The sequence below is a fragment of the Trichomycterus rosablanca genome, chromosome 12 (assembly GCF_030014385.1).
Source record: "Trichomycterus rosablanca isolate fTriRos1 chromosome 12, fTriRos1.hap1, whole genome shotgun sequence".
NCBI lineage: Eukaryota > Metazoa > Chordata > Actinopteri > Siluriformes > Trichomycteridae > Trichomycterus > Trichomycterus rosablanca.
This window is the reverse complement of record NC_085999.1, coordinates 10,405,759-10,420,499: the sequence shown is the minus strand read 5'-3', so window position 1 is coordinate 10,420,499 and position 14,741 is coordinate 10,405,759. Positions and strand designations below refer to the sequence as shown.

The window sequence follows — 14,741 nt, the reverse complement described above, 5'->3', positions numbered from 1 at the left end:
TCACTGCTGGACTGAGAATACTCCACCAACCAAAAATATATCCAGCCAACAGTGCCCCGTGGGCAGCGTCCTAGGACCACTGATGAAGGTCTAGAAGGTGACCAACTCAAACAGCAGCAATAGATGAGTGATTGTCTCTGACTTCACGTCTACAAGGTGGACCAACTAGGTAGGAGTGTCTAATAGAGTGGACAGTGAGTGGACACGGTATTTAAAAACTCCAGCAGCACTGCTGTGTCTGATCCACTCATACCAGCTCAACACACACTAACACACCACCACCATGTTAGTGTCACTGCAGTGCTGAGAATGATTCACCACCTAAATAATACCTGCTCTGTGGTGGTCCTGTGGGGGTCCTGACCATTAAAGAACAGGGTGAAAGCAGGTTAAAAAGATATGTATAGAAACAGATGGACTACAGTCAGTAATTGTAGAACTACAAAATGCTTCTATATGGTAAGTGGAGCTGATAAAATGGACAGTGAGTGTAGAAACAAGGAGGTGGTTTTAATGTTATGGCTGGTTAGTGTATTTGTTAGGAGCAATTTTAATTAGATTTAGGCATATTTAAATCAGTTCAGCAAGCTCTGTTAAATGTCCCGTTTTAGCCCAGGAGCAGAATTACAAATGAGCAGCCTCGACAACATGAAAGAGTTAGGAGGAGTCATTGTGACACTTTAGCTGCTGGAATTGAGCATGAACTTGCGTATTAGTGGGAGGTTTTTTGTTTGCTGCAGATCAGCGGGGGTTACCTGTTTGATCTGTTGACATCCCAAGGCAGTGTTCTTTCCATCCTGTTTGTTGTGATACCAGCATTACCATACGGGTGTGTCAACACCAATGTGTTTGTTGTTCCAGTGACAAAGCAGCTGCATATTCAGAAAATAGTTTTCATTTTAATCCATGTGATTGAGAGGACAGCACTTGGGTTTAAGCACTGACCTGATGTTACTGTGGTCTTTTTTTGGAATACCTGATAATTAGGGCCTTACTAAATTCACTGAAAAATGTGCTTAATTTTACGGAATCACAAATTCTTAAAGAAAAGTGCCACATTTCATGACAGCCATTAAATGACACATAAATTAAATGATGAAATAAATGAAAGCTACAATACACAGCACAACATATAATTAATGTACAAAATGCAGTCAGGTATGTGGACACCCCTCCTAATCATTAAGATTCAACGACATTATTCCCCCCATACACAGTGTGAGGTCCATAAAGACATGGTTCGAAATGTTTGTTGGGGAAGAACTCTAGTGTTCAAGGGCAGCACAGTGGCTCGATGTGTAGCACTGTCGCCTCACAGCAAGAAGGTCCTGGGTTCAATTCCCAGATGAATCAGTCAGGGTCCTTTCTGTGTGGAGTTTGCATGTTTTCCCGGTGTCCATGTGGGTTTCCTCCTGGAGCTCCGGTTTCCTTCCACAGTCCAAAGACATGCAAATGAGATTAATTGGAGATACAAAATTGTCCAAGACTGTGTTTGATATAACCTTGTGATAACTGATGAATCTTGTGTAAGGAGTAACTTCCGTTTCTGTCATGAATGTAACCAAAGTGTAAAACATGACGGTAAAATCCACTGAACATATTTGGGATGAACTGGAAAAACATCTTGCACCTGGGTTCTTTTCTATTCCTGCAGGAGCGGGGCTTCGGTGTGACCCATCCAGTTACATCACCTACTGTTATTACACGATCACACTTTTTAAAGCATTGCACTTAATGTACATAAAATATGCTAATGTTAACTTAAAGAAGGAATTGTACAACAATATGATTGAAAGATGATGAAATTAATCACAAGAAATGCATAAAAATTAACAATGTCTCTAATGTTTTCTTTCTTTTATCCAACCCAGAATGAAAAATAAGCTCTGGTATTTTGAATTCGGCACCACAGAGACGATCTCGGCCACCTGCAAGAAGCTGAATGAGAGTGTTGAAGTAGAGGTGAGTCCATTTTTAATGGAAAATGATTAAGCATGTAGGGATCTTGACTTTTAAATGGCAAATGTAAAGCACAGTGGATTAATTTATGAGCTTAGATGACAGAAACTTGAAAGAAAGTGCCTTTTTACTGGGCCTGGTGCCAAATTCAGGGTGTTTCTAAAGACAGTAACTGTAATTCATGACGTTAATAGGTTGTTGATACAGATACAGAAGGCTACAGGCTGCTTTTAGTGGGTTCTGTTTTGTAGTGTGTTGAGACAACACTGGTTTACCCACACATCATACTCTAGATCATAAAAAATATAATGTTTCATTTGTAATGTACGTTACATGGGCAGTAGTTTGTGCTTATATGTGCTTGTTCAGCATTTAATTTAAAGTGTTAGGCGTTTATATAAAGCCCCTCCACAAACTGTTGGTGATATGGCCTGGCTGGCAGTCAATGTTCCAATTAATACTAAAGATATTGTTATGGCTGAGATCAAGGCTTCCCAGTAGATCAGTCAAAGTTCAGTATACCATTTTTCACAAATCATTTCTTAGTGTGTGAAAAGGCCTTCCCCGTATTGTTGCTATAAACTCAGGTCTTCAGATTACAGTTGTTTTTTTGGTAGAGATGAATTACCCGGCCTAAATTATAAACATGGCCTCATTTTCCACTTTTCAACCAATCTAGCAATTCCCAGTTCCAGTTTGCAACATCTCCACCCCTCTTTACCCGAGGAGAGAGGCAAACTAGCACAGCCCTCTCCCACTTGTGCATTCGCCAGCCACTACTTTTCACCTGTTACAAAGAGCTGTATAGCATATGGAGAGTGAGGCTTTGCCCTCTGTGAATTATCCACCATTCATGCAGGCTTTGACCAGCCAGTAGAGGTCACATTTGCAGCAGCACTTTTTTTTTTTTCAATTTTGCTGGTTAGAAGCCTGGCCAATTCAGTACCACTGATTTTGCTAATCTACCAAGACTGCTGCATGGTGTTGCAAGATTTAATACTTCTAAGATTGCATTTTCACTAATGAAGAATGCAATGTTGGTGTGTTTTACATCACTCCAGCCAACAGTGGTGTGCCACTAACCAGGGACCACAAATCCATTTAGCTTCTGCTAAACAGATCTTGTGCTGATGATGCTTCCAAAGGCTCTTAGGAACTAGTAATTGTGCCAGCCAAAGGCAAATGATCTTTCACACGCTGTGCTCTTTCACATTTACTGCTGCCATTGTCTGAGCTACTGCTTTGCAGCTCAGTTTTTGTTACTGGATGTTTTCACTTTACTATAATAGACTGGACCAGCTCTAGCAGGGCATAAAGTTAAGCCCTAATGGGTTTTAAAAATGGCTGAAAACACCAATTAGAAGGCATGCCTACACACTTTTAGCCATGTTGTCTTTATGGTAGGCAATCTACGGTATAAGTTAAATAGAAACTTACACACTTACACTAAACTTTGTGTACCATTAGTGTCTCAAAGGTTCTGGTACTGGATGCAATCTAATACATACCACGTAACATCAGTCCCAGAACACAGTGTTTAACATTTATGGTATGGTATGTGGGGTGAACATCACATGTAAGGATTGACTGTATTTTTTTCAGTGTGACGGCATCATCCTAGACCTCAGCAACACGTCTCTGGAGGGCATCGCTGTGCTTAACATTCCCAGCATGCACGGTGGCTCCAACCTGTGGGGCGAGACCAAAAAGAGACGCAACTACAACCGCATGAGCAAAAAACTACCAGAGAGAATGTGCGTCAGCACTGTTACCGATGCCAAGGAGCTCAAATTCTGTGTGCAAGGTAAGTCCAAGTTTGGTGGTGTTACCATTCCAGCGTTTTTGCAGTGATGTAGCAGAGACTGTTTACATCACATTAGAGAAGCTTTAGTCTAGTTACTGTATTAAAACTATCAATTTACACTGTTGGGATGCGTTTTCGGTAATTTGTGTGAAGTGATTAGAGTGAAATCTGATTTTCAACCACTTCCACTAGAGTATAAAAGTGGTGGTTGTCTCCCCAGAGCGGGCAGCGATTCATAGCAGCTTAATGGGCATTATTGCTAGCAGCAGCTCTGACTCAACGATGCTAAGAAATCATTCTTCCACACATTTCATGAGTAACTCTCAGCTGCTCTTCAGTCTCACTGTGTTTTGGGATTTTGTTTCATTAGTGGTGTAGGTTAAATGAGGGCGTGCAGGGCTATTAGCAGTGTTAATTGTCATTTAGGGATCTGGGTCAGATGATAGCTGAAAGCAGCACTCTCACAGCTTCTCACAATTTTAAATGAGATTCTGGTTTTCCTAGCATCAGCATCCCATCTCCATCCTACAGCATCATCATTCACTGTTTCCACTGGATTATCAGTTTATGAGGTCAGGGTATGAACCACTACGTCATGTTCTCAGAAGTCTTCTGAATCCATCAGATCTACAGCTAATTAGCTTTCTTCTTAGAATTGCTTTAAAATCAGGTGTCCTTAAATAAATACCTATAAGATATCTGTATTGAAATCTTTTTTATTTTTATGATACAATACATGGACAAAAGTATTGGAACACTCCTTATAATTATTCAATTCATGTTCATCACAACAGTTTTAACAGGTGTAATAAATCACTCACGTACTTTCTTAAGCGCTTATCCAATTAGGGTCACGGGGGGGGGGGGGGGGGGGGGGCGTATTCCAGCTTTTCAGTGGGTGCAAGGCACACAGTTACACCCTGGACGGGGCGCCAGTCCATCGCAGGGCAGACACACAACACACATACACACACCCATTCACCTATAGGGCAATTAAGTGTCTCCAATAAACCTGACTGCATGTCTTTGGACTGTGGGAGGAAACCGGAGCTCCCGGAGGAAACCCACGCAGACACGGGGAGAACATGCAAACTCCAAACAGAAAGGACCCAGACCGCCCAGCCTGGGGATCAAACCAAGGACCTTCTTGCTGTAAGGCGACAGTGCTACCCACAGAGCCACCATGATGCCCTGTAATAAATCACTCTCACTCACTCACTCACTTACTGTCTTAACCGCTTATCCAGTTAGGGTCACGGGGGGGTGCTGGAGCGTATTCCAGCTTTTCATTGGGTGCAAGGCACACAGTTACACCCTGGACAGGGCGCCAGTCCATCGCAGGGCAGACACACACACACCAATTCACCTATAGGGCAATTCAGTGTCTCCAATAAACCTGACTGCATGCCTTTGGACTGTGGGAGGAAACCGATGCAGACACGAGGAGAACATGCAAACTCCACACGGAAAGGACCCAAACCGCCTCGCCTGGGGATCGAAGTCTGGTTAATTGGAGCTACTAAAAATTACCCTGAGTGTGTGTGTGTGTGTGGATGTGTGCACACTGTGATGGACTGGTGATTTGTCCAGGGTGTTTCCTGCCTTTCTCCCAATGAATCAAACATGCCGCAACCCTGAGCAGGATAAAACGTTGGTAAAACCGACAGTGAATGAATGAATAAATTCATATATAACAGTAGAAACATGCACCTACTTGTTTCTAAACTCACTGTCCATGTAATCGGCTCCACTTACCATATAGAAGCACTTTGTAGTTCTACAATTACTGACTGTAGTCAGTCCATCTGTTTCTCTGCATGCTTTGTTAGCCCCCTTTCCTCCTTTTTTGGGTGGTGGGTCATTCTCAGCACTGCAGTGACACTGACATGGTGGTGGTGTGTTAGTGTGTGTTGTGCTGGTATGAGTGGATAACACACAGCAGTGCTGCTGGAGTTTTTAAACACCTCACTGTCCCTGCTGGACTGAGAATAGTCCACCACCTAAATAGTACCTGCTCTTTGGTGGTCCTGTGGGGTTCCTGACCATTGAAGAATAGCATAAAAGGGTCTAACAAAGCATGCAGAGAAACAGATGGATTACAGTCAGTAATTGTAGAACTACAAAGTGCTTCTGTATGGTAAGTGGAGCTGATAAAATGGACAGTGAGTGAGGTTTTAATGTTATGGTTGATTGGTGTATATATGTGTATGTGTTTGTTGAATTTTAACCTCAGTTTGTATGTTTGAAAGCGAATATAATTATGACTTGAAAAATGAATGATGAGTTTGTTTCCATTGAGTTGAAGAAATCCTCTAATTATCTTTCTTTCAATATTTATGCCCAGTGCTCTTACCAATCTGTATAGTCCTTCACTTAAGTCCTGTTTTATTGAGCACGACACAGAAGGTTTAAGTTTTCTTTGAAGTGCCGTTTGATAGCCAGGTGATGACAGCTGTGAACGAATGACATCCTGACCTCGTTTTCCTTTAAGCCGTTTATGTTTCAAAAGAAACTGACCCCTCTGTCCCTCTGCTCTCACATGGTCCTTACTTCTCATAAAATCATTGTGATTTATCACTATCTACTTTACACATCTTTCCCACCCTACAGCTCCTTCATTCTTCCTCATGCTAATTATTATTTTCTGTCGTCATGCCTCTGCTACTGTTTCTCTGCTCATTAGCTGGGCCTGAAGATCTCCATAGTAACAGGTTAATAGGAGTTTAGTCTGTAGCGTATAGGAGAGTGGGAGTTCCAGGGAGAAGCAATCGCAGGGAGGCTGGTGTTGGTGCTTTTGCTAGTACAGGATGGATTCAAGCGCTGCACTTGCGTCCCTTAGTTCATTCTATCACTAAGGCCCTTCGCGTCACGGACCGTGAAATGAGCCGTTTCTTGTGTAATGTGCAATTTGCAGTGAAATTTTAAATTTAAGGTTTGTGTTTAGGGATTTAATGTTTTTTATTCGTATGAAATATGAGGCGCAATATGAATCGGTTCTAGTAATCATATGGCAATTACGTTAGTGTAACAGACTTTTCTGTGCTGTAGTGTGCTGACAATGTTTGATGTATGTATTTATGTTTTGAGTGCATTCCATAATAGAATCAGTGGAAAAGTGTGCTTCTCTATACACAGAACCAACTCTGTGCTGCACCTCAAAAGAACAATCCAGTAAAGTATTATGCTCCCGATAATGCAAACCACATTTAAAGATGAAATTAGTGTAAACCAACAAGTTGCTCAAGCAGTTAAAGGCAAAGTTAAACGAATCAGGTGGAAGCTTAAGTGTTTGTTTGTTTGTTTGTTTATTAGGATTTTAACGTCATGTTTTACACTTTGGTTACATTTATGACAGGAACGGTAGTTACTCATTACACAAGGTTCATTAATTCACAAGGTTATATCGAACACAGTCATGGACAATTTTATATCTCCAATTCACCTCACTTGCATGTCTGTGGACTGTGGGAGGAAACCCACTCGGACACAGGGAGACCATGCAAACTACACACAGAAAGGACCCGGACCGCCCCACCTAGGGATCGAACCCGGGACCTTCTTGCTGTGAGGCGACAGTGCTACCCACTTAGCCACCGTGCCGCCCGAAGCTTAAGTGTTTGCACTCACGAGATCCAATTTGGCGAAATATGAAACTGAAGCAAATTAAGAGTCATTGCTGAGTTCTCAATGGTTTAATCATGTTGTTACCCAACGTCAGGTCATACAGACTAGCAGTAGGTTTTAAGTTCAGCAATATTAACAATATGTAGTGGCTGAATAGTATGTGGACGTGATTATGTAGACATTCCTGAATTATAATTTCAGGTGTTTTAGCCAGACCCATTGTTAACAGGTTTATCAAATCTATTGTTTATACAAATCTAATGAATTTGTATGCTTCCTATTTTATAGTAACACTTGGTAAAGCCTCAGACAAGTGATGGCGAGAATCTCCAGTGGTCTGCTGGAAGCCCTGATATCAAAACCATTAAAATCATTTGAAAATAATCAAAATGTCGATTGCAAACAGGACTCATCCATTGTCAGTGACTGAACTTACAGATGCACCTTTGACTAAAAAGACATACGTTTTTACAGACATGCTCCAAAATCTTTTGCAAAGCCTTACCTGACAAGTTAACATTGTTATTTACATTTACAACAGTTGAGTCCACATTACAGCCACAATGGGGGAAGCAAGTCTAAACAAATTGCCATAGTTTTGTAATAAAAATGTCCATCAAGCCATGCTTGTGAGTCCACATTGGCTATGTAGTGCAAGTCACATGAGTAAGTTGTTGTGAAGACATATTTGCCTTTTTTACCCTAGTGCTCCAATGTAATCCATCAAATTCTTCAGTAGGAACTGCATGTGTATTTGTAAACAGGATTAAAGGCAGGCGTTATCTTACTACTCCAGTATTGAGTTCTCCAGTTGTCTTCACCGGGGTCAGACAGGGGAGTACTACTTTTTTCCTTTAAAATTTTTTCATCTTCTTACACACACACACACACATTCATTTGATTATACACACTTTCCTGCAATCACTGGCTTGTGCTCCCACAAGAGACCCAGCACACAATTATGCCCAACATCAGTGAGACTGCACATTCTTACATACAGAGGCATAAATATAGAAAGAGCAGTTTCCTTCTATTTTCTTTCTCCCGCTCGACATAAATAGAAGTTCACCGCCCAGTCCTACTGGCTTTGTGAAAATGGTGACTCAATTGAGTCTGCTAACAGCGGCTGGTGTCATCCAATCAACAGTCCCGCTTTCACTTGACAGTGGTTGCATCTTTCAGAGTGTCTCTCATCGTTCTGCAGTTCATATTGATTAAAGATGCTTTTGACCTGAAAAGCCTCTTTCCCATGATCTGCTTCTTCACAGTTGATTTTGGAGGTCTTGTCTGTGAGAGGAGCTTTGTTTAAGAATGGCATGGGAAACAGAGGTCGAGAGGGAGACGAGTTTAAGGAAAGTGAGTGAATAAAGAGCTGCAGTTCTGCATGCTTAAGTTGGAAATGGGGGAAGTTTATGTAGGCAGTATAAGCACATATTCAGTGTGAGCCCACACAGGATGCAGGGGAACAAAGCAAGTACCAATAGTTAATGTAATACGTGTTGTATTTCCACAGAAGTAATTTATCACATTAATAAGTTCTGTGTTATTTTAAATCATAACATGGTAAACTGATCTATTGAATTGATGTTGGTTGTATGTGAATAGGGCCATTTGTGTCCCTATTAATAGTGACACTATTATAGTGTCACCATAACAAAGATAGCATGAGTCCTGAATCTCAGTAGTGCTGTCAGCCAGCCAGGCATCTACACCAGCCACCATTCTGACAAGTATAAAGTGGTTAATGTTTATTTATTAAGTTATTAGGACTTTAACATCATGTTTTACACTCTTTGGTTACATTCATGACAGAAACAGTAGTTGCTCATTACACAAGCTTCATCAGTTCACAAGTTTAATGTCAAACACAGCCGTGGACAATTTTGTATCTCCAATTAACCTAATTGCACATCTTTGGGTTGTGGGAGAAAACCGGAGCTCCTGGAGGAAACCCACGCAGACATAGGGAGAACATGCTAACTCCACACAGAAAGGACCTGAACAGCCCCACCTGGGGATCGAACCCAGGACCTTTTTGCTGTAAGGCGACAGTGCTACCCACTGAGCCACCGTGCTGCCGTAAAGCAGCTGATGAAAATGAAAAAAAAATCCTTATGTAAATGTCCATTGTGAAAATACAGTACATGTAACATGGTGATAAAAGCACAAAACCTAAAATCAAGGTGACATAAAGACTAAAAATGTTCATCTGAAAGTAGCAAAAATGCCTTCAATCCACAATGGCTGAAGGGGAACAATACAGGTACCAATAGATAACATAATACAAGTACTGTATTTACACATAAATCATTTATTACATTAATAAGTTCTGTGATATTTTAATAAGACAATATAGTCACCATAACAATGGCATCCATGAGTCCTAAATCTCAGTGGTGCTATCGGCCAGCCAGGTGTCTACACAGACGTAATCAGCTATAACTGAGGGGGGTGATGAAGACCTGCAATGGATTGGCATCCTGTTCAGTGTATTCCTGCCTTGCGCCCAGTGTATCCCAGTGGAACTGGACCTGCCACCATTCTGCCCAGTATAACGCGGTTGATGAAAACAAAAAAAAAACTTTAATGTAAATGTCCATTGTGAAAATGGTGTTAAGAGCACAAAACCTAAAATTTAGGTGATGTAAATGCCTTCAGTCTACAATGTCTGCAGGGGAACAATGCAGGTGCCAGTAGTTAATATAATACAGGTGCTGTATTTCCATAGAAATCATTTATTACTTTAATAGGTTATTTTAAGACTTAGTTTCAAATCCTAACATGCTAAATGTATCTATTTGAATTGATGTTGGGTTTATGTTAAATGAGCATAACGATGATGCATATAAGAGGTGGACAAAGCAAAAATAAAACAGAACTTAATAAGAAGCAAGATTCACCAGTGGCGTCTAAAATATATGTACTTCTTTTTTGAAATGTTACAGATTTTTTGAGCATTTTCAATAAGAATTTCCTTCACTGTTAATAGATGGGTGGAGATCTACTTTACATTCTCAGCCTTGAATTTAGGGGCTTAATGATGTTTGATTCTGGTGAGTGAGGAGCCAATGAACAGCACCAGACTTTACTTTGTGGTCATCAAACCCATCCTATGTATTTTATATACAAGGGAATTGTTATCCTGGAGTATGAGAACATCATTAACAAAAAGTGGTTGCATCATAGGGTGGACTTATAACATTGCTTACATTTTTTTCCCCCAAACATGCAAAACAAGGCATTTTTGTCTTTGTTTAGTCACCGAGATTTCAGGTTTTGTGCTCTTTACCATGTCACATGTATTTTTAAAATGCACATTTACATTTAAGGATTTTGGTGGCAGGTCCAGTTCCACCGGGATACACTGGGCGCAAGGCACGAATAGCCCAGACAGGATGCCAATCCATTGCAGGGCTTCTCCATCTCCTCTCAGACATAGCCAATCACGTCTGTGTAGACGCCTGGCTGGCCGATAGCACCACTGAGAGTCAAATCACAGGGGTAATTGACTAGGGTAATAGACCACTTTGGAAAATATTATTCAAATGAGCATTCGATTCAAAATTGAACAGTTACAATCTATTGATGCATCTTGGAGTTTTGGAGTGGTGCTAGAGCCACTAGTACTCTGAGCAGGAAGAAGCGATTTGTAAAAATATACTAATGAATGAATTCAGAATCTTACAGAATAATGATGCTAATGTTTTAACACCAGTATGTGTAGTGAAGTTGCTTGTTATCACTATCTCCCTCTCTCTGTCTGAGGCTCTTTCTTCTACTCTGGTTTGTAAACACGTGTGATAGTGAAAGAGAGGCAGCTTTTGCACTCTGTCCTGATGCCAAGTTACAGGCTGCCCCCGCACCAACCACCATGACTTCTTCACCCCGGCCAGTTCCTCCTGACCATCTGCCATTGTTGCGAACAGCCAGAGACTATGAGAGTAAAGCTCAGAGACAAGGGGGCTTAGAAACATAAATGTGTGGTTTGTTTGTACCTGAAAAAAACAAACTGTGAATCATCCTGCTGGGTGAATGCTAAAATTACATCACGGTGAAGTAGAGCAAAGAGCAAAGAAAATGGCTTTTTAAAGCATTCCTTAAAAGAAAATAATACATGCTTTATATAGCCAGGCGTACGTAGCTGGTTTAAAGTTATTTTTAAATTCTATTGTCACATTTCACTATTTAATTACACCCCTTCTGTTGCTAATGTATTTAGATTTGGAACACATGGTGCAGCAATATCTTACAGTACTTTTTTTTTAAATACAGCAAAACTAAATTTGCATACAAATTCTATTGTGAGTTGAAGACTCTGCTGTAAGCTTATTGTTGGGTTCTATTATTTCTGAGGTGTCTTGATTCAGTTAGGATTCAGTGCACAAGAATTCAGCTCATAGAAAAAGAGACTGACACCTGGTTTAGAGCTGATTTGATCTTTTATTAGGATGGCCAGTTTTTATACAGTACAGTTACGTGCGAAGAAACAGCTAAAGTGTGTGTGTGTGTGTGAGAGATACACTATATTGCCAAAAGTATTCGCTCGTCTGCCTTCACATGCATATAAACTTGAGTGTGTTTATGGGAATTTTTGACCATTATTCCAGAAGCACATTTGTGAGGTCAGACACTGATATTGGACGAGAAGGCCTGGCTCACAGTCTCCGCTCTAATTCATCCCGAAGGTGTTCTATTGGTTTGAGGTCAGGACTCTGTGCAGGCCAGTCAAGTTCTTCCACACCAAATTCGCTCATCCATGTCTTTATGGACCTTGCTTTGTGCTCTGGTCTAGTCATGTTGGAACAGGAAGGGGCCATCCCCAAACTGTTCCCACAAAGTTGGGAGCATGAAATTGTCCAAAATCTCTTGGTATGCTGAAGCATTAAGAGTTCCTTTCACTGGAACCAAGGGGCCGAGCCCAACTCCTGAAAAACAACCCCACACCATAATCCCCCCTCCACCAAACTTTACACTTGGCACAATGCAGTCAGTCAAGTACCGTTCTCCTGGCAACCGCCAAACCCAGACTCGTCCATCGGATTGCCAGACAGAGAAGCGTGATTCTTCACTCCAGAGAACACGTCTCCACTGCTCTAGAGTCCAGTGGCGGCGTGCTTTACACCACTGCTTCAGACGCTTTGCATTGTGCTTGGTGATGTAAGGCTTGGATGCAGCTGCTCGGCCATGGAAACCCATTCCATGAAGCTCTACTCACTGTTCTTGAGCTAATCTGAAGGCCACATGAAGTTTGAAGGTCTGTAGCGATTGACTCTGCAGAAAGTTGGCGACCTCTGTGCACTATGCGCCTCAGCATCCGCTGACCCCGCTCTGTCATTTTACGTGGCCGACCACTTCATGGCTTCGTTCCCAATCGCTTCCACTTTGTTATAATACCACTGACAGTTGACTGTGGAAAATTTACTAGCGAGGAAATTTCACGACTGGACTTGTTGCACAGGTGGCATCCTATCACGGTACCACGCTGGAATTCACTGAGCTCCTGAGAGCGACCCATTCTTTCACTAATGTTTGTAGAAGCAGTCTGCATGCCTAGGTGCTTGGTTTTATACACCTGTGGCCAAGGAAGTGATTGTAACACCTGAATTTAATGATTTATATGGGTGAGTTAATACTTTTGGCAATATAGTATATAACGGTGGGTCTGGAATCACTGGACACCATACAGTAACACACCTTGGACAGGACGCCACTTCATTGTGAGGCCTTGGCCACTTAAGACATGGCCAATCATGTCTATATGTAGATGCCCGGTCAGCTGATAACACCGCTGAGGATTCGAACCCTGGATCCAAGCAGTAGTGAACTAGTGTAATTTACCACTGCTGCCATCTGGACAGTGACTTTTGCAGGGATGTCCAAGCCACATTAAGCATGTGTAGACTGACCTGACTGCAGTCCGGACTTGTCTTCTGTTGTAAATGTGTAGTGCATTATTAAGTGCAACGAACGACCACAGACAGGGCAGACTGTTGAAGGTGAAGTGTTAATCAATTACAGCACATTCTTAAAAGAAAATATGGTAAACAGAGAAGTAAACAGTGCACATACAAAATAAAAATGCATTAGAAATTTGTCTTTCCACTGTAGCTGTAGCTTTGTAGTTAGCTTAGTCTCTAGTATGCATTGGTGCATTTGTTTACATCTTATTGTTGTGACTTTTAACAGCTTTAAAGTTCTGATAAATCATTTAATGATCTAACATGATGCTCATTGTAATGGTTGGAGTGCAAAAAAAGCCAATTCTCTATGTCCACAATGTGCCATCGTTTTCTGAGTGTGTTCTGTCAAGCTTATGTAAGTAGCATTTTTCAAGCTATTCTTAGCACAGCCTTTTTAGGAGGAACAGCCTGGAATAGAAAAAGCTAAAGCTAAGATTTAAAAGCTGTGAAGGTTTATGGTGTAAAGAATATTTAAGGAAACAAGTGTGACTAATTATATGATTTTTATGAATTTTTTGTGCCTTTAAAAATTGCATATTACAAAGGCAGTCATATATAATGACCATTATATTACAGAGCCATTATGAGTTTATGGATATCAGCCTGCCCTGTTACTGAATTACTGAGCTGTTATAAGAATTCTCTTAGATGGAATATTAAGGTGTACAATATTTTTCTAAACTATACAGAGTCATTGACACACGCACAAGGTACCAGCTAGATTTACTAAGAGAATAGTAGCTTTATCTACATTTTACCACCAAACCATTTGGGTGCAAATGTTTTTTATATTAGCTTAACCATCTGTGGGGGGGGAGTCACAGGGTCAAGCCTCCTGCAATTTCAATATCATTTGGATATGGGGCCTAGGTGGCGCAGCGGGATATTCCGCTAGCACACCAGCACCGAGTTTCTGACCTCCCCGGTTCAAAACTCGTTGTCACCAGTCGGCTGGGCACCATCTAGCGGGCATAATTGGCAGTGCCTGCAGCAGCTACTAATTGGCCACCGTATCTGCAGGGTGGGGGCCGGACTATGTGTGGGTGGGTGGTTCTTCATACGCTGTGTAAGGACCCTGATTGGCGGAAGAGACGCCTGTGCAGAATGCAGGGGCGAGAAGAGGAGGGCTGTACACGTGTCGGAAGAGGCGTGTACAGCGACGTGCTCTTCTTAGATGCAATCTGGTATCTCTCAGCAGCTGAAGACAAAATTGAGTGCGCTAAATCAGGAGGAAAATGGGGAGAAAATGCATTAAAAAAAATTATTAATTAAAAAATAAATAAACCATTTGGATACTACTACTTCTGTCATTTAAAAAATTTTATAAAATCATTGACATGCACACTAATCATCCAAATAATTTGATTTTGGCTGTAATTAATTAGTCAGTTGTT

General features: G+C 41.3%; 1 protein-coding gene across 3 annotated transcripts in view; it reads left to right on the top strand.

Annotated features, from left to right (window-relative positions):
- Positions 1 to 14,741, top strand: part of LOC134323869 (diacylglycerol kinase beta) — a 144,129-nt gene that overhangs the window by 117,441 nt on the left and 11,947 nt on the right. For all 3 annotated transcript variants that reach the window (XM_063005430.1, XM_063005431.1, XM_063005429.1), the window contains 2 exons: positions 1,872 to 1,962; positions 3,562 to 3,763. In XM_063005430.1, the coding sequence (XP_062861500.1) occupies positions 1,872 to 1,962; positions 3,562 to 3,763 (293 nt within the window). The remainder of the gene's footprint in view (positions 1 to 1,871; positions 1,963 to 3,561; positions 3,764 to 14,741) is intronic.